The 21452-nt window shown below is 34.8% G+C and overlaps 3 protein-coding genes across 4 annotated transcripts; 1 reads left to right on the top strand and 2 right to left on the bottom strand.

Annotated features, from left to right (window-relative positions):
* The first annotated feature begins 3982 nt into the window (after window positions 1-3982).
* LOC116338686 (FK506-binding protein 2-like) lies at window positions 3983-4399 on the top strand. Its single transcript, XM_031764097.1, has one exon. It carries the CDS (start codon window positions 3983-3985, stop codon window positions 4397-4399), a length of 417 nt encoding a protein of 138 aa, XP_031619957.1.
* Window positions 4400-4694: 295 nt separating this feature from the next.
* LOC116338407 (protein inturned) lies at window positions 4695-8614 on the bottom strand. The gene is made up of 8 exons (XM_031763619.1): window positions 8150-8614; window positions 7070-8070; window positions 6162-7006; window positions 5747-6094; window positions 5586-5671; window positions 5292-5453; window positions 4974-5102; window positions 4695-4894 (listed from the first exon to the last, which is right to left on the bottom strand). The coding sequence occupies exons 1-8, from the start codon at window positions 8284-8286 to the stop codon at window positions 4786-4788; spliced, it is 2817 nt and encodes a 938-aa protein (XP_031619479.1). The 5' UTR covers window positions 8287-8614; the 3' UTR covers window positions 4695-4785.
* An 859-nt stretch (window positions 8615-9473) lies between these two features.
* Window positions 9474-21205, bottom strand: LOC116338406 (arfGAP with SH3 domain, ANK repeat and PH domain-containing protein). 2 transcript variants are annotated; one of them, XM_031763618.1, is made up of 12 exons: window positions 20450-21205; window positions 18601-19321; window positions 14013-14085; window positions 13734-13879; window positions 13386-13640; window positions 13157-13242; window positions 12897-13059; window positions 12552-12819; window positions 10599-12449; window positions 10464-10510; window positions 10230-10385; window positions 9474-10139 (listed from the first exon to the last, which is right to left on the bottom strand). In XM_031763618.1, the coding sequence occupies exons 2-12, from the start codon at window positions 18724-18726 to the stop codon at window positions 9942-9944; spliced, it is 3369 nt and encodes a 1122-aa protein (XP_031619478.1). In that variant the 5' UTR covers window positions 18727-19321; window positions 20450-21205; the 3' UTR covers window positions 9474-9941. The 2 variants fall into 2 exon arrangements, with proteins under 2 accessions (XP_031619478.1, XP_031619477.1); XM_031763617.1 differs by having other exon boundaries at window positions 20462-21205.
* Window positions 21206-21452: the final 247 nt, after the last annotated feature.

Here is a 21452-nt window from a genome sequence, read left to right as displayed (position 1 = left end):
CTGAGCAACAGTCTCTGCAAAATACATATTAATTAACACACACAAAAAATAAAACTAGTAGATTTTTTAGGTTATGTGGTAGGCACATAGTTTACCACACAACAAGTAAAATCTACCACAAAGCATACAATGATTTTTAGATAGGATAGATGCGTAAGATCTCCGCAAGATCCAGATCCAAGCGTGCGTACGCTGCCGCATCATGCATACATATATAATACGCACGCAAATTCGTTATTCTTATTTCCCCTTCTTTGATTCGCATGCCATAGCATTACGTACGCACGCTTGGATCCGGATCTTGCGGAGATCTTACGGATCTATTCTATCCAAAAATTATTGTATGCCACAAAGTGTCACATGTATTTGCACTAATATTTGTAATCTACTGCAAATTGTCGCATCTATAAACTGTCAAATTTACAAATACCAATGTATGACACTTTTTACATGGGATACTTATTAATGCAAATATATGTGACACTTTTTTGTAGATTTTACTCGTTGTGTGGTAAACTATATGCCTACCACATAATCTAAAAAATCTACTATTTCTTTTTTTGTGTGCATATACCCAAATTTTAAAACGAATTATTTTCTTCGATATTTCGGACATAAATTCTCCATTAGATTTGTATAGGGGAAATTGTAACGGGGGAAAATATGAGCAAAGATATCCACCACCGACGATCACTGCAGTTGTCGTGAATACTCATAACTCTACCATACTCCAGATGGCGCTGGGTTCCTCTATTCAATGTAGTAATGCTACCACCAGTGATTGTCAAATGGCTTGCTATAAGCAGCTTGCTTGCCTGCGTCGCCTATCGTGCGGCAAGCAAGCAAACATGTGGACACATATACGGCAAACGAACCATATGTACCAAACAGTTTTCGTTCGTGCGAGATGCGGTATCTGTGTAGACGTATTGGTCGCACGTACGAAAACCGTGTAGTAGATATGGTTCGTTTGCCGTATATGTGTTTGCATGTTTCCTTGCTTGCCGCACGATAGGCGACGCAGGCAAGCAAGCTGCTTATAGCAAGCCGTATGACATTCTCTGGTAACCAATGATTTACCGGTATATTCACCAGTAGTTCACCAGCACTACCTTTTTACGGTTGACGTATTGGATATTTGACTTATCCAAGACATCAACCAAACGTAAAGGCACTCCATTTTACGTGTGTCTGTGCTGAACCCATTATTCGTTGTGCACACACATGGGACCGACGGCTTTAAGTGCCCTCCGAAGCACTCCACGACTGTAATTCCTGAGCGAATCGCGACGTAAAAATACCGGACCAAATTTGACCGAGAATCGAACTCGTGTACTCACGCTCGCAAACCTGGCACAAATCACTAGTCTATGGCTTAGTTTTTGTGACCGTTTGCATACAGTACAGGCCACAGGTTTGAATACACCTAAGTATATCTGTAACACTTTTGTCTATTAGTGCATTGAACTGATTAATATCAAATATTTGTTGTTATTTACATTAAATGCCTAGGGCACGTTTGATATTCTGCACTTGTCGTAGAGCATCCTGAAATATCCCTTCAATTTCCTGAAGCCCTTGAACAACATCAGGTGGCGGAATATTTCCATTGGCCGCGGTGACGGCAGTTGCAACCTGTACGGCAGATGCGGGTGTGTGCAGATTGTGTACACAACTCTTTTGCAACACGTGTGCTGCTTGGCAGGTGGACCAGCAAGGTGCTGGAACGCATCGTTATCGTCGATGAAACGATGCGCCCACATCAAAACATTACACCTGCCTTCACCTACCATGCGCTGGCACCGCCAAACCGAACATTTCCAAACCACGTAGCCAGGTAATGATGTAGGATCTCTACGGGATCTACATATGTCAGAAGAAATGAAAAACTTTCAACTCTCTCAAACGCATTCTGTTGAAATTGCACTTACAGTTTGTGACACATGAGTGATCCATGTTGGGTGGTGCAACTTAAAAATTTCTTTGCAATTTGCGTAAACATCGTAAAATTACATCTGTCGGGTGCCCCTAGATTGTTAGTGTAGGGCTTGCCAGGTAGCAAGGCAATAAATTTGGATTAAATTTTGTACTTTTCTTTTTGCTGCCGGAGAGCTTTTTGAAATATTCCTTCAATTTCCTTAAGCCCTTGGACAACTTCAGGCGGCGGAATATTTAAAAGGCGGCACCTTCCATTACCTGCCTTCCGCTGGCACTTCCAAACCACGTGCGTAGGCAATCCATTTGGATCTCCACGAGATAGAAATTCGGAGCAGTTTTTTAAAAATTATACCAACAGAAGAAAAAATTGAAATTTATACCCTCAGTAGTGAGCCACTTATATGAGACACCCTGTGTATTGAAATTTATTTGTGTAGTTATAACTAGCATGCCATGTAGCATTTTTTTTCGTGTTTTCGACTGCCTTTTTGCCGCTACATGGCAAGCTTATATAAAACTCTCGGTGCCTCAGTATAATGCGCATAAATATTGATTTTTTTTCGTATTTTCAACTGTCTTCTCTGCTGCTACATGGCATGCTTATATGAAACTCTCGGAGACTCGGTATAGCGCACAAAAATATTGAAAAAAAATTTGTTTACTAAAATTTATCCAAAAATAAATGAGACTTCGGATAAACTGAATTTTATGTCAAATCGTCTCATATTGAGGTTAGGTGTCTTTTAAATAGATGTTTGAATTATTTCTGGAAATGGAATGCAAAACTAAGAAAATTAATGTTATTTATTAGTTTATTTTTTACCTAATAATGTAAATAATTTATGTAATAATGAAGATAAAGGTATTTTGAAAATAGAAAATATGTAACTAGGGGATAGACACCAATTTCTAGTATATTGAGTTTCATTTAATATATATTTAGTTTCTTTTAGATTCTTTTAGTATACAAACAAAAACGCAAGTATTCTGCTAGTATTCCTAGTATTGAGCCAAATGAATCGTGCCAGTGTGAGGACATTTTTACAGAAAACAATAGAAACCATTGTTCTCACTGAACGCAAATATTTTGTTTGCAAAAATGTACCGTTAATCTCATCATAAGAAAAGTGTTGGCAATGTATTTTGTATGGATCGGTCGAAGAATCAATATGAACATTTGTTCACAAATATTCTTTTAGTAGCTTCTAATAGATTTCAGTAAACTTTTAGTTTTGTATAGTAAAAATGGTAAAAATTTGTGTCTACCCCCTAGTTATATAATGTAATCAAAATATATTTGTCTTACAAAATATCGACTATTCGAAGCATATGCAAAGTTCAAAGGTCTGTGATGAACTTGGTATAGATTTGTTTGCATTTGCTTCTTCTGACTGTTGAAGCAGTGATCGTCTGTATTGTCTTCTTTTGCTCTTTAAAAATGTTATGACATGCCCAATGCAAATTAAATCGAAATGCAACTCAAGTTTTGGGGTACGTTAACATATTCATCATATTCAGAGCTTGAATTTGTCAGTCACGAGGAGCGCGCTTGCTGGGAGACACTCCTAGCCATGAATGTGTTAGTGTGAATAACGTTGTGTGTATTAGTGTGCGCTGTATACTAATACAAACTCAAGAGCGTCTCCTGACAAGTAAACTATACTCCTCTGAGGCACAGAGCTCGCTAAACTGGCGCATTACTTCACAAGTGCGATTTCATGCTCTGATTAGAATTATTCAGATTAATACTTATATATTATAACGTACGCATAATGAGGATATGATTGTTCTACTCTTTTCTTTCCCACTCATTTTCTTTGATTGTGCTATCAACATAGTTTTTTGTGTGTCGGTTATAAATTCTTGTCTCATATTACATATATTCATTCGTCGGCAAGTTTTGCGATCACATGTCAAATTTTAAGAAAGATTATTTCTATTCTAATTCATTTTAATTCCGAATAAGTGACTAAAAATTGTCACGTTAAAAAGCTGCCGTTTGCAAAACTGTGTAAATTTGTTTTTCTTTTCGAACGTTTTAAAGATGATTAAAGTAGTTATTGCACTATCGTGCCTTCTGGCAATCATCAGTTGTGAGGAAGAGCTGGGAATAGAGGAAATATTTGTACCCAAGATATGTGAAAAAAAGTCGAAAAATGGCGATATACTTTCAGTACATTACATCGGCACATTCACTGATGGCACCAAATTTGACTCAAGCTGGGACAGAAAGCAACCGTATAGATTTCAAATTGGCAGAGGACAAGTGATCAAGGGATGCGATCAAGGACTGCTAGATATGTGTGTTGGAGAAATTCGTAAGTTGACAATGCCACCGTCATTTGCGTACGGTGACCATGGAATTGAAAATACAATCCCACCAAGTGCTACATTAGTTTTCGAATATGAACTCATGGATATTCAAAGTGAAGAAGCCTTTTATCAACATAATGAGTTTTAGTTCTTACTTATTAAAACAGAATATATCAGAAAATTATCTTTTATTTTTCAATCATATAAAGAATTCACTGTCAAACGTACATGTTCTATATTCATGTTGTTGTATATGCGTGACAGTGTAAATATTTTGTCACTGAGCGCCTGGTTCTTTGGACTAATAAGTTTCTTGTTTGAAATTGTTTTATGGATAAAATATCTAATTTGGTGACATCATTTATTTTTTAAAAGAAGTGTAATGCTTGTAAATCATGATCAATAAAATTCATTTGATTTATAGTTTACTTGTTTTATTTTTATTTTTTGTTAAAAAATGTCTCTTTTCAAAAGTAAATAAAAAAATAAATATTACACATAATTCACATGACAATTGGATAAAATATATTTCAGTCAGCCCGCATAATGTAAACTCAACCGAAATGCAACTTCAATTAAGTTTTGAGGTATGTCAGCCCGATGGCAAATATAGACTTCCTTGGATGGATTTGTAAAAAGACGCCTGAAAATGCGTATTGTCGAATTTAATGATTGAAATCTTGTTCAAACTCAAGAATTGAAGAAAAAAAACTTGTATATACCCAATGACCCAGAATGGTTTATATCCAGAATCAAGTTCATCGGAAATGAGAATGCCGTGCTCCTTTATCGCAACTAAAGATCGATTCATACTATGTGTTGAAGTTTCCTGAGACAATAGATGCCTAAATCTATAGATCAATTAAAAAAATCAAAAAAATCATCAAAATACGGATTAAAAACCAAATAACACGAATCTTTGCATTAGATATTTTCATCAAGGTTAAATGAACAAATAAAATTATCAAATAAATTGAGTTCATCAATTTTTTCCGTGTCTTTGACTTGCGTTTTTTTTTCTAGTACAAATGTTTGTTTACCTTATCGTATTTTGAAGAATGTTGTGAATCATCAAACATGCCTTTTGAAATGCAAATGAAACTACATTAATTGAATTGGTTGATGGTGGTGCTAGAAGAATTCCTTCATCCATTTCCAATTGCACATAGTGATACAAAACATTTTCCCTTCCAGCTGTCACTCTAGAAGGGCGAAAAATTTCATTGATTGGCTTGATTGCATAAAGATTAGTATGGATAAACTAAATGACTAGCGAATTTGACTGGAACCATCGTTGAAATGGCCCAGTAAATCGCAAATACATTAATATTTACTTGCTCAATAAAACATCAGAAATTTCTCGAAAAAATGTGCTCGCTATATCAGACATATCAAAACCGCTACTACTTCGTTGACTCTCCTAATCAAAATATATACTATTCAATGGAAATTTCTATAAAAGAAAATGTTCTTTAGCCTTGTGTGTTGTGTCTACCTGAAAACCATCCCAATCCGAATCGCTTTCATCATCATCGTCATCATCATATTTCTGTAATGACGTATCACTATACGTTTGACTGTGTATCGATGGAGAATGTCCGCGGCCAGCAGCAATAATTGATGACGTTGTATACTTTAGATTATCATTGACATTGACATTCTCGGATGAAGTATTTCGCCGCTTAAGAATCGAAATGACTTCAGTGTTTTTTAAACTCATTGCCAATGCTTCGACTGTGCTTGTTGACGATGTAGCTGCGCTCATATTAGTTGCATTTTGACTTGAACTCCCTTGGCCACCAGACGCTGTTGCACCATTTGCCTCTTCTTTGAATAATAAAGTCTGAACAAAAGATGAGAAATCAAATATAAATAATGATAAATGTAGGGTTCAATATGAAATAGTATACTTCTGGTCGTTTATTTGCATTTAACCATGTGCTGGCCAAATTTTCGATGCCACCCGATTGTAAATGATCGAGTGTGTCTTGAATTTCTTCGATATAAAAACGTGATGGTCCAATATATCCGGATGCATTGGCCGATGAAGTAGGTTCATCTGGATTGTTTCGATGGCGTGACTCCAAAATAACGGCCATAAATAGTTGATTTCGTGCAACGATCGTTAAAAACCATCTTGATACTCGATTTGGTCGTCCATTCATTTCATTCTCCAGATTGGATTGATGCACACTGTTCGGAAAAATTTCACGCCACACAATCAATTCTCTCACCGGTTTGTTTTCAATCAGTAAATAAATGCCATTTATTCGTAAAAAGGCTTCAATATCAAGCAAATCGGATGTTGGCAAATGTGTGGCAAGCAAATATTTCCGAAAATACAATGCACTGCCCAATATATAAAATTCACGATGTGATTTTAATGGTTCATCATTCCATTCACGATAGTCCATCGCTTCCATTTCGTTGAGTGCATCATCGATACGTAGTTGGCCCTCTTTCGGTAGGGCTACATAGTGTGACTCCTGTAAAATGTCTTCAAATCGAATATTCCACGGATGTGATAGAGACAATAATAATTTGCATATTGCACATATATCGTCGATGGCAAAATTTTTAAAATCTTCATTTTGCTGCGAATCATCGTCCAGCACCGAATTTGTTGAATCATTTGTGAAAAATGCTTGCGCCAAATTAAAGGCGGAAAATTTCAAATTTCGAACGATTGTGTTCAATTTTAATTTTGCATCTTGGAACGTAGTCCGTTTTGCAGGTATTGCTATTAGAAGCAACTCTGTAATCAATAATTAACTGTTAATTTTGTATGTTAAACCCATTATAAAGAGAAAATCTTTACCATCATTGCAACTGTAATACGAAACATAATATTCGATCGATTGAATGCTAATGCTACTAATTTTTGGCCTCGAATTAAATGTACACTCTCTGAATAATGAATTCATCGTTAAGAATGTGCCACGTATGCCATACAAATAGTTCGATTCTTTTGGTGGATAACTAAAAAGAACATCTTCGCCATCCAAAATATTTTCACCGTTTTGCTTAAGCGATAGAAATAAAAGGCTGAAAATTGGCATGTTATCGCGTTCATCGTGTCGAATGGCGGGAAAAAAACTTCTTAGTGTATCGACAAATTCATTTGTATTCGTTACTTTTGCGATATTTGGATGATGTTGTGGTGGCTCTTCGACGGCAATACGTTGTAATTGCAATTTAATATACGTTGGCTGTGTAAAACTCAATAAAATCAATTCAAAATTCTCAACGTTAATGTCTTGATTGTTGATTGCTTTCAACCAATCACCAATTTTGAACGCTTTGTCTTGACTAATTTCTGAATTTGGCATATAACCAGCAATCATGATCCGTGAACTATCTGGAAATGGACAAACTGATACACCAAGCAATGCTTCTGCCACCGATGTTCGTCGGCCATACTTTAATCGCATCGATGGATCAATAAATACGGTAATTTCCTTAACTTCGCCACCTGCCATTTCGTTAAATTTCACTTTGTTTGTGGTGTCACGATCACTAGATAAGATGTCACTTTTATTTCCTGCATTTGTCTTTTTAGTCGATGATTTTTTTTTCAACGCTTCCTTATGCGCTTTGTGATTGCCGTTTATCAAATTTCCCAAACGAATGCCAGTTTTTTTACTACGACGTGTCGATGTTCGTTTAAAATTACTTCGCCACGCCAATAAACTTTGATTCTTTTCCATGTTACTGGACATATTGGACATCTGTTGCACCGGTTGAATGTTATATTCCAAATAGAAAAGCGATCCATCTCGATTAATATGAGATTCCCATTCGACTGTGTAACTATCATCACTGTTTTATCAAGGAATCATGCATGATCATTTTACAAACAAATTCGATCATTTTGAGAAAATTAGTTTCAAATCCATACCTTGAATGTTGTGAACCGGATGAATCCGAATAACTTGAACTCCAATCATCCGACGAAGATGATCCCATTGTTATGATCTTTTTGGGTCTTGATGAAACATCAGATCGTAATAACGATTTTGTTTCCGAAAATGCCATTTTGCCACATACAAATGGTTGCACAAATATTTGAAAATAAAAGAAACGAAAAGAATTTTCTCACGATAAACGAGCTCTATTTTTGTTTACGGTTGCATTCCATGATTATCGCAGTTATTACAGCAAAACCAGTTTAAACGTCAGTCACAGCGTTGGACGTAACAAACAGAAACTGCTTTAGACATATTCACCTGTCACACATTCAACTCCACCAAATGTCGTAACAGGTGAATATTACGAATTTGGGCTTTTCGGGCTAAATAAAACGCAATAATCCATTGTTTAAGTTATTTTTACTATTTAACTAATTTGGTTTTGGAAATAATACAGAATTATAGCGCATATGAAATATTCTCCTGACGATCCAATCTAAATATAGATCAACTCTCTGAAAAAAAGCAAAATTATTATTCTATTTACAAACAATAAAATGTATACTCTACAAACGTTACCTTATAGAGCTGTCTCGGAGAGTGCCAAAAAGAAATTTTTTATTTTGTCACGCCAACAGCGATTTCTGTTTTAAACCATTCACAAGGTTCTAGTTGCTGTAGAAATTAGCGAAACTACTTTATTGAAAAATATTGGCATTTTCCATATAAAATACATTGAGATGCACTGTTGTCTCCGCCCACAGTTTGATGAAGGTGATTTTCATTATAAATGGCATAGATCATGTAGGGTTACCAATTGCAATAATCAGCTTGTTATTGCAATTCGATTGGTGTTTTGTTTTATTTTTAATTAGAAGTACACGATTCGTCTTTTGCCAGATCTGTGCAGTATTCATGTTGGTGGTAATATCAGTCATCTCAGAGACCATTGTATGTTTTATCCCGTGTGCAAAAAACGTGACTTACAGTCAGTCAAGTATAAATTAATTCGGCTCATCTGATTGCAAAGTTGACTACAATCGACTATAATCGCTTTATTTTGTTCGAAGCAATCAGCTAATATTTTTACACACGAGATTGTAGTTAATTATTTTGTAAGATTGCAACGGAAAAATAATTTAAAAATCCATTTTTTCGATAAATTTCAATAAAAATTACAAGTACAAATCATTCTCATACAAATTCAGAAATTCTAAGGAAAAACCTGAATTCCAAGAAAAATAGTTTTCATGGATGAATTTTCCAAAAAGATTTTTTTTGGTGGAAACAGAAAAATAGGAATAGTAGAACAAGTGCGTTATTCATATTTGTATTTCCTCTCTTTAATAAATTAATCAATGATTGTGAACGAACAGTATTTTATAAATTAAAAAATAATAATAATAATAATAGTACAATTTGCATGATATTTTATAGGCCGAAAATGTGCTGCAAATTGGCTATACACTTTGCTCATTTTCTTCGCATCGAAGCATTCACAGCACATTTTCAAGCCGCATTGTTTTCTGCTTTCTTTAATAATTGCAATACATAAAAAGGATAATAATAATAATAATCTAGTGCATATATTAATACCTAAAATTGGTTGATTGTAACATTTAGTATGGTTTTGTTTTTTTCATTCATTTCAACTTTTCAGTTATTTGTATGGTCTTTTGTTTCATTTTTCCATTTCAAATATAATAATTATAATAAAATGACCATCATCTAGATGCTTATATTTTATACATAAATATATATATATATGAGTGTTTTTTTTCTTTAATCGGACAACATTTGAACAAAACTAACAGGGAACATGCCACGACGTGATGTTCCTTCAATTTCACCGTACATCCAGTTTTCGTCATCGGTACGTTCATTTAATACAACGATTATTTCGTTTTCTTTAAATTCGAGCTCATCGTCATTGTCTGCATTACAATCATACAATGCCCTGCATCGACGTCTTTTTCGCATCTGAAAAAAAAAAACATGAATAAATACACACATTTGAATTTGGAGGATGTTTGTATGAAAATATTATTATGGGTTTCATTGTATACATACATATCCATAATCGCTGGAGTTGTGATCGCGTGCTACTGTGTTTCCTGGTGACAAATCAATACTAATTGAATTGGATGATGCATTCAATATACCAGAAGTTTCGAAACCATTGTTGGAGTAATCCATGTCACCGCTATCGCTGTAGTAAGTTTTTTCCTGCAATTCAAATTGTTCATGAATTTTCACATTTAAAAATGGTCAAATTATTTTCAACTCAAGTAAAATAAAGCTTACACTATATTCTGTGCCATAATCCATTTCACCATGATTGATATCTCTTCCTGCAATTCAAAAAAATAAAAAATAGAATAAAATGTGTCCCATTGTATTTTGCCAAGTAAACATGAATACAGGTGTGCAGTTACGTACCGTTATTCGATGACGGTGTTGTGGCTGAATTTGGCGGTGGTCCAGGTGGTGGTAATTTTGGTCTTATCACATTTTTATCAACAGGTTTCAGTATTGGAATTTCACAACTCGATGGTAATACAAGTTTTGCGCCGGCCAAATGTAAATTTCGACCAATCGATTCACCGCTCAGCGATCGCTTGTGACCAAATGTCGTAAATTCACTGGGCTGTTGCCGATCGGCGGAGTATTTTTGCTTCTCATACTTATCAGGCGTTTCAATTTCAGCTTCAAATGGTAGCGGCTCATAGATTTTATTGCTAAAATGCAAATCAAGCGATTGTTTGGCATTGTCTGAGTTTCGTACGTGCGGCAATGTGCTATAGGTGTCACATTGTATTTTGTTCATGTTACGCGTTTCTTTGGCATCAACACTTTGACTATGCCGTGGTGCATGCGGCAGTGTACTATACATTGTTGGATTTGGTGGTATCGGTGCAGTGCGTTTTTCCATTTTCGATGAGCTCAACGATTTACGATTCGATAAATTTGTCACTTGGGCAAAACTTTTGGCGGCCGCTGTAGCAGCACTGATATTTGACATTGAACCAGGCGACAAACGTCCCGGCTGCGGAAATAGATTTTGTTGCTTTGGACTGGTGCCGGATGATTGATTTGCATATGATGCTGACAATTGATTTGACATTTGACGTTGCAATTGATTCGATATAGCATTTGGACTAGAACCACTTTGAATGGAATCACATGTTGATGAACGTGATCGAATGGCAACGGGCGATTCACCGCCAGCATAGCTTGGCGGACGTGAACGTTTCTTTTCATCAACGACCGTATCATCGTCGGAGAAGTCCGTTGAACCATCGTCATGTGGTAAATTCCAATCGGTGTTTATATGATCGAAGGCGCCCTTTTGTCGTCGAATTGCACACTCAATGAGTTCACGGCATGCATCGTGTCCCATTTCTTTTGTTATCGCTAATGCCGTTTTTCCCTGTTCATTTTTCAACTCATAGTCAGCACCCGATCGCAACAATAATTTCATACATTCTTGTCGATCATGCAACGCACATAAATGTAATGCCGTATTTTTGCCCGGCAAATCGGCCAAATTTGTAATATTGGTCGCTTTATTCAAACCCTGCGATGGCATATTTTGAATGAGAAAATCAACAATATGCAATGTTGATCCCATTTCACGTAAAACAGCTAAATGTAATGCAGTCTCTCCAAGTCGTGATGATGGTAATACCGCCGTTAGATCGGCACCTTCAGCCCAAACTTGAAGCAATTGACTCAAATCAGCATTTATTATCGATTGCTCCAATTCGTTACGTAAATCCGAATCATTCGAACATGTTCGCATCACATAACGTTTGGCCACATATTTTGCTCGTATAAAATCATATCGTTCTTCCATTGAGCTGTCCGGTTCGAGTTTGACATTGCCAATTGTCGCTTCCATCACATCGTTTAGCGTATTATTTCCCATGGCACGTGCAATTAATAAATTTGCCGTTGTGATATTATCCAGCGTTAAACTTTGAATGCGCGAATGATGAACGCCTAAATCACGATGAATACCCGAACATTGAATGCACACCAAAACGCCAAAATTCAAACTAATCCATGACACATCATTTTTCGAACCACAATCACAACATTGATCATTTCCTGGTAAATTTTCCACATATCTGATTAGAGTCTTTTGTAATTCAACTAAACTTGGCGATATTTGAGGATTCGTATGCTGAAAGGTTTTAGTTAACGCTTTCTCCTTGCAATTTATCAATACTGCTATCCATGACTTTTGATCCGCTTCATCTTCAGCTTGAAAATGATATGGCCGATTGTCTATGATTGTGATGGGCGACAAATGCGGAAATAAAAAATATTCGATTTAATAAAATGTAACTAATTTAAATAGATTTATCGAGATTTATTAATGCAACTTACAACTTATCAGATCAAAGCTTCGTTTATCATCAGCGACTGGTTTTATTTGGCACGTTAGAAGATTAACACGTGTCGGTGCTTTTGACTCGTCTGCATGGTAAATATCTAAGAATCCATCGGCTGTGACACGACATCGTCGCTTCTGCCAAACGCGTCTCACTTTTCCTTCGCTTTTTTTCAGTAAATGTCCTGATTTTGTGATGCCATGATTTTTATCACCTTGCAATTGATGCAATGAATATCCTGTCCCTTTTTCCGTTGATAAATTCTAAAATCAAGCGAGAAACAAATCATTTTTTTCTTTCGATTTATAATGAAATTCGTATTCAGTTATATAATTCGAACCTCAACACGATCAAAATCCGGTGCACTTCTGAGCAAAGTTCGTAGCTCAAATAGTTTTCGTCGTTCATCGTCCTGTTTTTGCTTGATACTTTGTAATTTTGCGCTTAAATCATCGATATAAGTACCAAAGTGTGCTATTGTTTTTAAACCATCTTTGAAATAACTAGAAAATATAAAGCAACCGCGTTAAATATTGAATTGAGACATAAATGATGGAGAAGCTGGACATTGAATTGAATATAGCCAATAAATATGCTTACTTATTTTGTGCATGATAAAATTCAACAAGATGTTGCAGCAGCTCAATACCTTTTTTCGTCTTAATGTCGTTATATTTGATTAAATACTGGGCAATAAAACGAGAGAAAAGAAACGTTGTCAATTAAATTAAATGAACTTCATTGTCTGTGAAGTCTTTTCGAAAAGTAAATGAAGGGAAGCCTCTTCAAATTATAAAGTACATTCTCTCTTTATATATGTTTCACATACCTCACACATTTGCAACTGAAAAAGTTTTCGCTCTTTTTCCATTTCATCGGCAATTTCCGCTGGATTCACTTCGCTTCGTATCATGCCCACTTCTTTAGCCTGTGATTTTTTCTCCTTTTCAATTTTCATATACTTGGATTCATAATCTTTGGCAGCTTTATCAAATGGGCGTTTCATTTCACCTTTGACACCACGCAATTCCGATTTCAATAGCGTATCAACCGGAAACATAATGATATTGCTAATATTTTGCATCTATTGGATTTGTTTAGATCAGAAGCGAGGGATTAAATTATATCATAAATATAGCCTCATTGCATTGAGGGAATGGGGGGGGGGTGCACTTACCAATGTTTTCATTAATGCGCTCAATTCTTTGGTGACAACGGAAAACTTAAGAAAAGCAGCTCCAATATCCGGCTCTTCTTTCGATAACGCTGCACTTCCAAGACGCTCTAACGACCGCACCAAGCACATCTCGTTGTCTACATGAGCTATAATAAAACGAAAACACACATACATAGATCATTACATTCGCTCCGAAAGATAAAACATCAATTGAATATATTAAAACTAAAGAGGATTGCACTTCATATTAAGCATGCGCGTATAATAAAATAAACTTACTATTTCCTGAATTGTATATGGCTTTAACTGCTTTCTTCAATTTCGTTAGCCCTTCTCTATCGAATTCCAGTGCCTGTAAATCGTAACAACATTAATTAATAGATGCATAAACGCATGAAGACATTTCAATTTTAACAATTTCCATTCATTTCCGTAAATATCATCTGTCATTTATAACCGGGTGAAATGTTATCTTGCATCTTCTCGAAACCAATTTTCATGCCAATTCTGATTTCGATTTCAAGAGCGCATCCAAATGAACAGAGTATATGCATAAATGGGACAGAGACGGCGCCAATACGAACGCACACTATTTCGAATGTTGCGAAATAAATTGAATTTGACGTGGTGTCTAAAGTGTTAATTGGAGTCAGTAACAGCGTGTGAGTGTAATTGATGGTAGATTCAATTAACAATTAATTTAATCAAATGAATACATTTTCAAGTGAGCATTTTATATTATTATTTATATGACCGTGTGAGAAGAAAGAAATAAAAAAAGTCGTACATTCATTTTTAATGCCAAGATCGTGGCGCAAATGTGCACGCATACACCAAATTACATCTGGTTTCGCTAATACCATATACAACATTTAACGAATCAAATAATTGTTATATTTTAGTTTTTGTATTTGTATTGCAATTAAAATGACACACACACATGCCAGTTTAACCGTAGCAGAGGACAAATTAACCATAATCAATTATTATGCAGCTAACGTTGGTTTCTTTTTTCATTTCAAAATGAATTCAATTAAGTTGCACATCACACATTCAATGAAAAAAAAAATATCCCACAGATATTGTTTTGTGAAATATAGACAATCAATCGATTGGTTACTTTGCCAAAATAAGTTATTGCTATGGAGCATAGATGTTTATTGAGATTTCCTTTGAATGTTAAACAATAATAAACTAAATGAATATGGAAACTCATTGAGAAATCATATTGGCAAAAAAATACAATACCATATTTTTGTTCAAGATCGAATATTATGTAAAAAAATATAGTTCATATCTCTCGTATCAAAATTCGATTTTTACACTTTTTTATTATTTCTGAACAAATTTATCAAAAAATTAGCTAGCATCGATCGATGTTTGATGTGCCCTTGAAATAAGTGCTATTGTACTTTCTCTATGTATATGCACTTCTACTTTCAGAGAGTATCAGTTACTACTCTGGCAATGATTGATTCAACATTCAATTTAAACAACAACAAAAAATATCGAGTATAGGCGATACAACGACCTTGAAAACATTCATCATTTTAAATATCGAATATGGAAAATGGAATTTCCGTCGATAAATTGTTCGTCATTCAAATCGAAAACGTCAACTCCAATCATTGTGTGCTCCGAAAATGATAAAACAATTTTGGAAAATCGTGATTTGCCACCATTTTCAATAATTATGAGAACGAGTTATCGAATTTAACGATTTGGAAGACAATAGAACTATGAATCAAACATGTTATTTAGTTACTTATGATATTTCACAATTGGCTATAAATATACGTAATTTTATCTGGCATTCATTGGTGCGGTTTCATTTCCATAGAATGATACTATTTCAATACGTTTCTATTAAATAAATGTTCGAATTCAACAAGTTTTACGTTAAGTGCGAACGCAATTTCACCATTTGTGTGAAAGAATTTGACGAATTCGGTGTCGAAAACTAGTGATACACGTTTCAATTGAAAGAGATTGCGAGCGAGAGAGAGAGAGAGAGAGAGAAGTCAATGCAATTTATGACATGAATCAGTTGACGCGTGTCACTCAGACACACACACATACACACGCTATTTGCTAAACTGTAAATACGATAAATACTTGATCATCCTGCCATATTTCACTGGAAAATGTTTTCAATTTCAAAACATTCTATCAGCACTCGATAAATCATTTATTTTCGCTCTACATTCTGAAAATACATATACCGATAGTTAATTGAATGTGTGTACTACCGTGTAAAACTATGGCATATAGTATGAATCATGCACAGTGTTTCAGGAAATTCCTGCCGTGAATAGTAGCGTGAAGTGTGTGTGTTATTAGCTATTCAATTTTGAAGCAACCAATTTTGACATATCGTTTAACGTAATTACTGTCAAGCTGAATACAACGAAGAAAAAAAAACACTGATAACAAAATTGATTGAATATGCCATCGACTTTGCGTTTATCGAATGCATAAATCAATAAAGGCGTCGGGTGTTCGTCACATATCGAATAAAAAACATAGAAATATGTTTGTGATACGTGTTTTTTTTATCTTTCTTCTTCGAATCGTTAACCGTTATATGGTTGGAAACCTTATGAATAAGACGAAGAGGAAGATAAAGTGGCAATAATGTAAAAATGGTCAATCATAAATTTGATTCTTTGTAAATGTACACAATCAAATAAATTTAGCAGAGCGTACAATGCGTTCCTTATGAGCACACGAATCGTTTCCGTGGAGATGAAAAATATCTGGCCATATTTGATGATTTGGTTTTTCTTATTATTACTATCGTTGTTGGTGGTGCTGCTGCTGCCGTTGTTGTTGTTGTTGTTGGGTATACATTTATAAGCAATAAAAAGTCGTCCTATCTCAACAGCAATGATATGCTGTGTGACACATGGAAACACAATGACGACAATAGTAATAACATAAAAAAGAGAAGTATTTGACATGAGAAGCAAGGAATTGAAATCACCTTTTACACTCGAAATCAAAAGGAGATTGAGATGAAAAAACGAAAAAGAGAAAGAGATAAATAAAAATAAATCCATTGCAATAGAAAAGTTACAATGAAGATCTACAGCTAGCGAAACATACCAATTGTACGGTACAGAGCAATGTGCCGCGTGTTTGTGCCGCCTGAAAAACACACGAAATAAGAACAAGAGATGAAGAAGAAGAATAAGCAGTAGCAGCCGCAGCAGCAGCAGCTGGCAGCTGTTCCAATCAACCATGTATGCACGCTATGTTACCTTTTATTATTCGGTCCCGTGTACACACTACTAACTCGATGTGTACGCGCGCGATTCATTGGCAGCGCGCACTTTGTAATGCTTGCAGACACACACACTAAAACCATTTCGTGTGTTTGTGCCCAGACAAAATATGTAAAATAATAACAAAAGAAAACCCAAACCGAAGAGTGGAGAGTCGGAGGTAAAAAAGTGAACTTATTCCATTGTGCATTTTCAATTTCAATGTGCAGAAAAGCGTAAGCATTTTGTACGCTCTTTAAAATCGTAACAAATTGTGTTTGTGCGCGTTTTTTTTTTATTTTTCTTAATTCTCTTTTGGCAGGCCTCAAATGAGCAGACCGTCTTATGCAGACTCATTTTTTGTTCTGCTGCTTTAACGATGTTGTTTATGCCTCTCGCTCTTGCTCTGTCGTTCTTTTGATTAAATGAGATTTAACAAGAACGCCAAATTCATGCGATTTATTTGATAATTATAGACATGGTGTGTGTGTGTTGAGTTACAAAGAGAGCGAAAGAGAACAAATTCTTTTGGCAACTACAATATAAATAAAATAAAAAACGAGGAACGTGCATAGTTCTAGGATTTGTGACGCTCATAAAACACATATATGAAAGTGAAACAAAAAATAACACACAAATCAAGCGCTCGTGGTGCATTCGCGCTCACGATAACACAGCACATGCATACAACGTGTAAATGTTGCTGTCATTTTGCTGATTCATAAATAATAAACGTTATTTTAAGATTCAAATGATCAATCTTGTTTCGTTTCATCGGAAATTTTCTATCGAAATTGATCAATTCAATTATATTGTGTACATTAAATGCATGGTATCGAATAATTGTGTGAGTATCTGTGTGAGTGTGTGAGAGACAGAGTGATTAAGTATGTATATTTGTAAGAAGTGCGTTTAAGGTCGATCATTGTGTGTACATGTTGCTAATTATAAGTTATCAATTCCAATTTTATGATTGTTGGGGTTTTATTTTTGTTGTTTTGTCTGAATCAAATGGCACCCAATTGATTATATCACTATCTGCTCTGATACGAATTTTTGCCGATAGCATGAAATGCATTGGAAACGATGGAGGGCGTTTCCCCTGAATATGTTTAATATTTAATTGAATCAAAATGGACCGATATGTTTATGCTGAAACAAGTCAACCGACATGAGAGACAATTTTGAAGTGGACATGGAAAAAATATTGGTTCGAATGTTAAGCATAATCAATACATTTTCTCAGTGCAGTTCAAAATTTTATATTTGCAATCGAAGAAAAGAGAGTCAACAACCGAAGGTGAATAAAATTCAACGGATCAATCGATTTCGATTGTAGATCTCTTTGTGATTGTGTATTTTCGCTTTCTTTTGCTACTTTAACATTAATTCGAATGTACTCATATAAAACAAATGTCTGTCTGTCTATCTATCTGTGTGTATGTTTTGAATTCATTAAAATTGCATTGAACTAAACGCAAAATATTGCAACACAATAATGATAATATATTGAATTGATTCACTGAAAACTCAATACATATGTATGAACGAAAAATGGATGTGTATTTGAATCTGAATTGATAGATTCGTAAAAAAGAACTTACGTCTTCTAATCCTGATATCGTTTGACGGCATTGAGGCATTTTTGATACGAATGTTGATGTGGTCGGTGAATTATAGTCGTCGATTGCCTCATCGACGAACTCACTAATTCCGATTAAGCCAGGCATTTTTCCTTTCGATTCGACGTGTATTTCTTTTGATTATGTGGTGTGTCGGCGACTGCACACTTTTTCGTGTGGATGTGTTGGCCTGTATGGCTTGCTTGTTTTTTTTTTTATTATTATTTTCACGTAATCGAAGAAAATTCGCTATTTTGCCGTTATATTTTTATAATACCCACAGCCAATTTTCACTTGAATTATTTTATAGTTATAAATTTTTGTTGTTGTTATTTGCACTTTTTGCACTGCTCTTCTCTTGTTACACGATGTTGATTTTGTGCTTGTGTGTGACTGACGATTTGATTAATATTAACTATGTTATTATTATTTTTTGTTGTTGTTGATGATGATATTATATTTTTTGTTTGTTTCTTCAATTTGTTGTTGCCTTTATTTACGCTTCTACTGCAAAATGATTTTTTTTTCCAAAACTAAATGGGATTTTAGTTTCGATTTGATTTTTTTTTTCTGCAGAAAGAAACTTTTATTTTTCGATTTGGATTCACTTTACAATTTGCACATTAATGTTTTCACTTTGTTGCTGCGTTGATACCACATCATTTTAACAGAGTACTCGTAATGCATACAAATAAAAATGAATCTGAAAGAAAAACAAACCAATTGCCATTGTTATTAATAAATTATATTGTTATTTTGTTATTAAAATAGATTGTCACAATTAAAATAGAACATAAATATTCATTCTTTTTGAAGAGAAGAAATGAAAAAATAGAATATGCAAAAACCAATTTGAATCTGTTACAATTAGAATTTAGCATGTGGACATGTTGGAAGGTTTTTTTTTCATGCGGGCTTATTATGGTCTGTTTTCATGGGGTCGACATGTACAACGTTTATTCGAGAAGTAAATGTTACAAGAATGCGCAATAGATTGCACGATTGAATGTTTGCATAAAATGATGATCGACCACGTAAGATTTGTGCAGTTCGTCTGACACAGAATTTTTTTTCGGAAGACAAAGCACACGAGAGAGAGGAAGGGAGAGCAATGACGATGCGAAAGTGGTGATGATGTACACATGACCATCACAAAGATATGTTTCATTTTTGAATTATATTCATAAGAAATATGCAAATTGTATGAGTAATTTTATGGTAAACATTACAATCACTATCAACGTAAATTAATCGGTATGTGTATGTACGTCGGTGTCAACCGATTTCATTTTTATCGGGATTTCATTTTTATCGAGGTTTTGTGGGTGAACTACAGTACTTCAACTGATCGAAATTTGGGATGCCATAACTAAAAGATAAGTGTAGAGGAACTCCACATGGTTGATTGTTTGAGTCCTCGTTTGCTCTTTGCTCGTATATTGATTTAAGTGGCGAGTGTCACTGTTCACTGTCACAATGTTGGTGATGAAAATGAATTGGATTTGCTTAAGTTCATTATAAATACATCCTGCATCACTGCTTCACACCTTCCGTCATGAATTAGAAAACAAATATATAACCATTTGTCAAAATGCTGGTTGCTCGAATCAATTGAGCAACTATCTCTGTATTCTACATACATACACAAACACTTTTTGGCACACAAAATTTAATTTCTATTTCGAAATAGGCATCGTATGAGAAAAAAAATCACAAATATAAATCACCCACTAAATTCGGATGTGAATGAATAAATATCGTTTTTGAGCCAAATTACAATCGGATATGAATTAAATATTAAACTATGTTAAATTAAATAACAAATACACACACGTATACACACCACTCAATGATGACGATTATTTTTCCAATCGAATTTCATTTATGTGTCGTTTTGATGTTGTTAAAGCAACCCGTGCATTAGTCAATCACTTTATATCGGCCCCAAAAGAAAAATATATCAGAAGAGTAGCCATCCGCAAAATTGTCGTTATATAAATTTATATTTCTAAATTATTTTTCATTGGACTCTTTTCGTCATCATACAATTCAGTTTATCGGTTCCTCTCAAAATTGTGCCAAAATCGTTGTTTCAAAATGCATTTTCGTTTGTACGCTTTCAATATTCTCACGTTGACAACTTCTTCGCTTGGCCCGAGTTTTCAAACAAATTTTGTTCCATTTCCTTGACATGTACACGCATAACACTTGAGATTCTCGTTTTCTATCTCTTTGATTTATTTAATTCGTTTCTTTTTTTTCTCTCTCACTTTTTCTCCTGCTATTTGATTTTGTTTCACTTGAGTGCGCAGCCAATTTGGATATTTTCTGCCTGCCTTCGAAACAATCCTTTTGATTCGGGTGTTTTCTTCTTGGTTATTGACTGTTTTTTTACTATCCTCTTCTTGCTTTTCTTGGCTGACTTAATGCTTGCAATGTTGTGTCTTACACAAAACTATCAACACTTTTCACATTTGATTCGAATACAAAAAAAAAGAGAAGTTTCAATCGTGTATTGAAAACGCCATCATCGCACACAAAACGATGTACACACACTGAACGTTCTCTACGTATATTACAAGCGAACGATGATTATTATTACAACTATATTTTCTTCACCATTTTTTTACCCATGTGCATGTGTTGGAGTGATTGCAAGAGGCGCGCTCTCATTTGATCTGTGTTTGTGTGTAAGAGTGTGTCATTCTTTTGGTCTTATACATGCGATGGTTCTCTGTCTATGGGTATTAGAGTATGTATTTTTTCTGTCTCTCCCTCTCTCGGTATGTCTACCATACTTATGTTGATGCACTTAAGTAACGGTCACTCTGAGT

This window comes from Contarinia nasturtii, unplaced genomic scaffold (genome assembly GCF_009176525.2).
Source record: "Contarinia nasturtii isolate CC-2019 unplaced genomic scaffold, AAFC_CNas_1.1 Cnas_scaffold_414, whole genome shotgun sequence".
Classification (NCBI taxonomy): Eukaryota; Metazoa; Arthropoda; class Insecta; order Diptera; family Cecidomyiidae; genus Contarinia; species Contarinia nasturtii.
The sequence above is the reverse complement of the archived record's forward strand: the minus strand, read 5'-3'. Positions and strand labels throughout refer to the sequence as shown.

What these genes read in the sequence shown, in the direction of transcription:
- LOC116338686 (XM_031764097.1), top strand. Translation starts at nt 3,983, where the DNA reads ATGATTAAAGTAGTTATTGCACTATCGTGCCTTCTGGCAATCATCAGT.
- LOC116338407 (XM_031763619.1), bottom strand. Translation starts at nt 8,286, where the DNA reads ATGGCATTTTCGGAAACAAAATCGTTATTACGATCTGATGTTTCATCA. An exon ending in CGGATTGGGATGGTTTTCAG is followed by an intron (nt 5,672 to 5,746) that starts GTAGACACAACA and finishes TATTTTGATTAG; the next exon opens with GAGAGTCAACGAAGTAGTAG. An exon ending in TCTGATGTTTTATTGAGCAA is followed by an intron (nt 5,454 to 5,585) that starts GTAAATATTAAT and finishes TCGCCCTTCTAG; the next exon opens with AGTGACAGCTGGAAGGGAAA.
- LOC116338406 (XM_031763618.1), bottom strand. Translation starts at nt 18,726, where the DNA reads ATGCCTGGCTTAATCGGAATTAGTGAGTTCGTCGATGAGGCAATCGAC. An exon ending in GCGCATTAATGAAAACATTG is followed by an intron (nt 13,641 to 13,733) that starts GTAAGTGCACCC and finishes CAAATCCAATAG; the next exon opens with ATGCAAAATATTAGCAATAT. An exon ending in ACTCCAGCGATTATGGATAT is followed by an intron (nt 10,140 to 10,229) that starts GTATGTATACAA and finishes TTTTTTTTTCAG; the next exon opens with ATGCGAAAAAGACGTCGATG.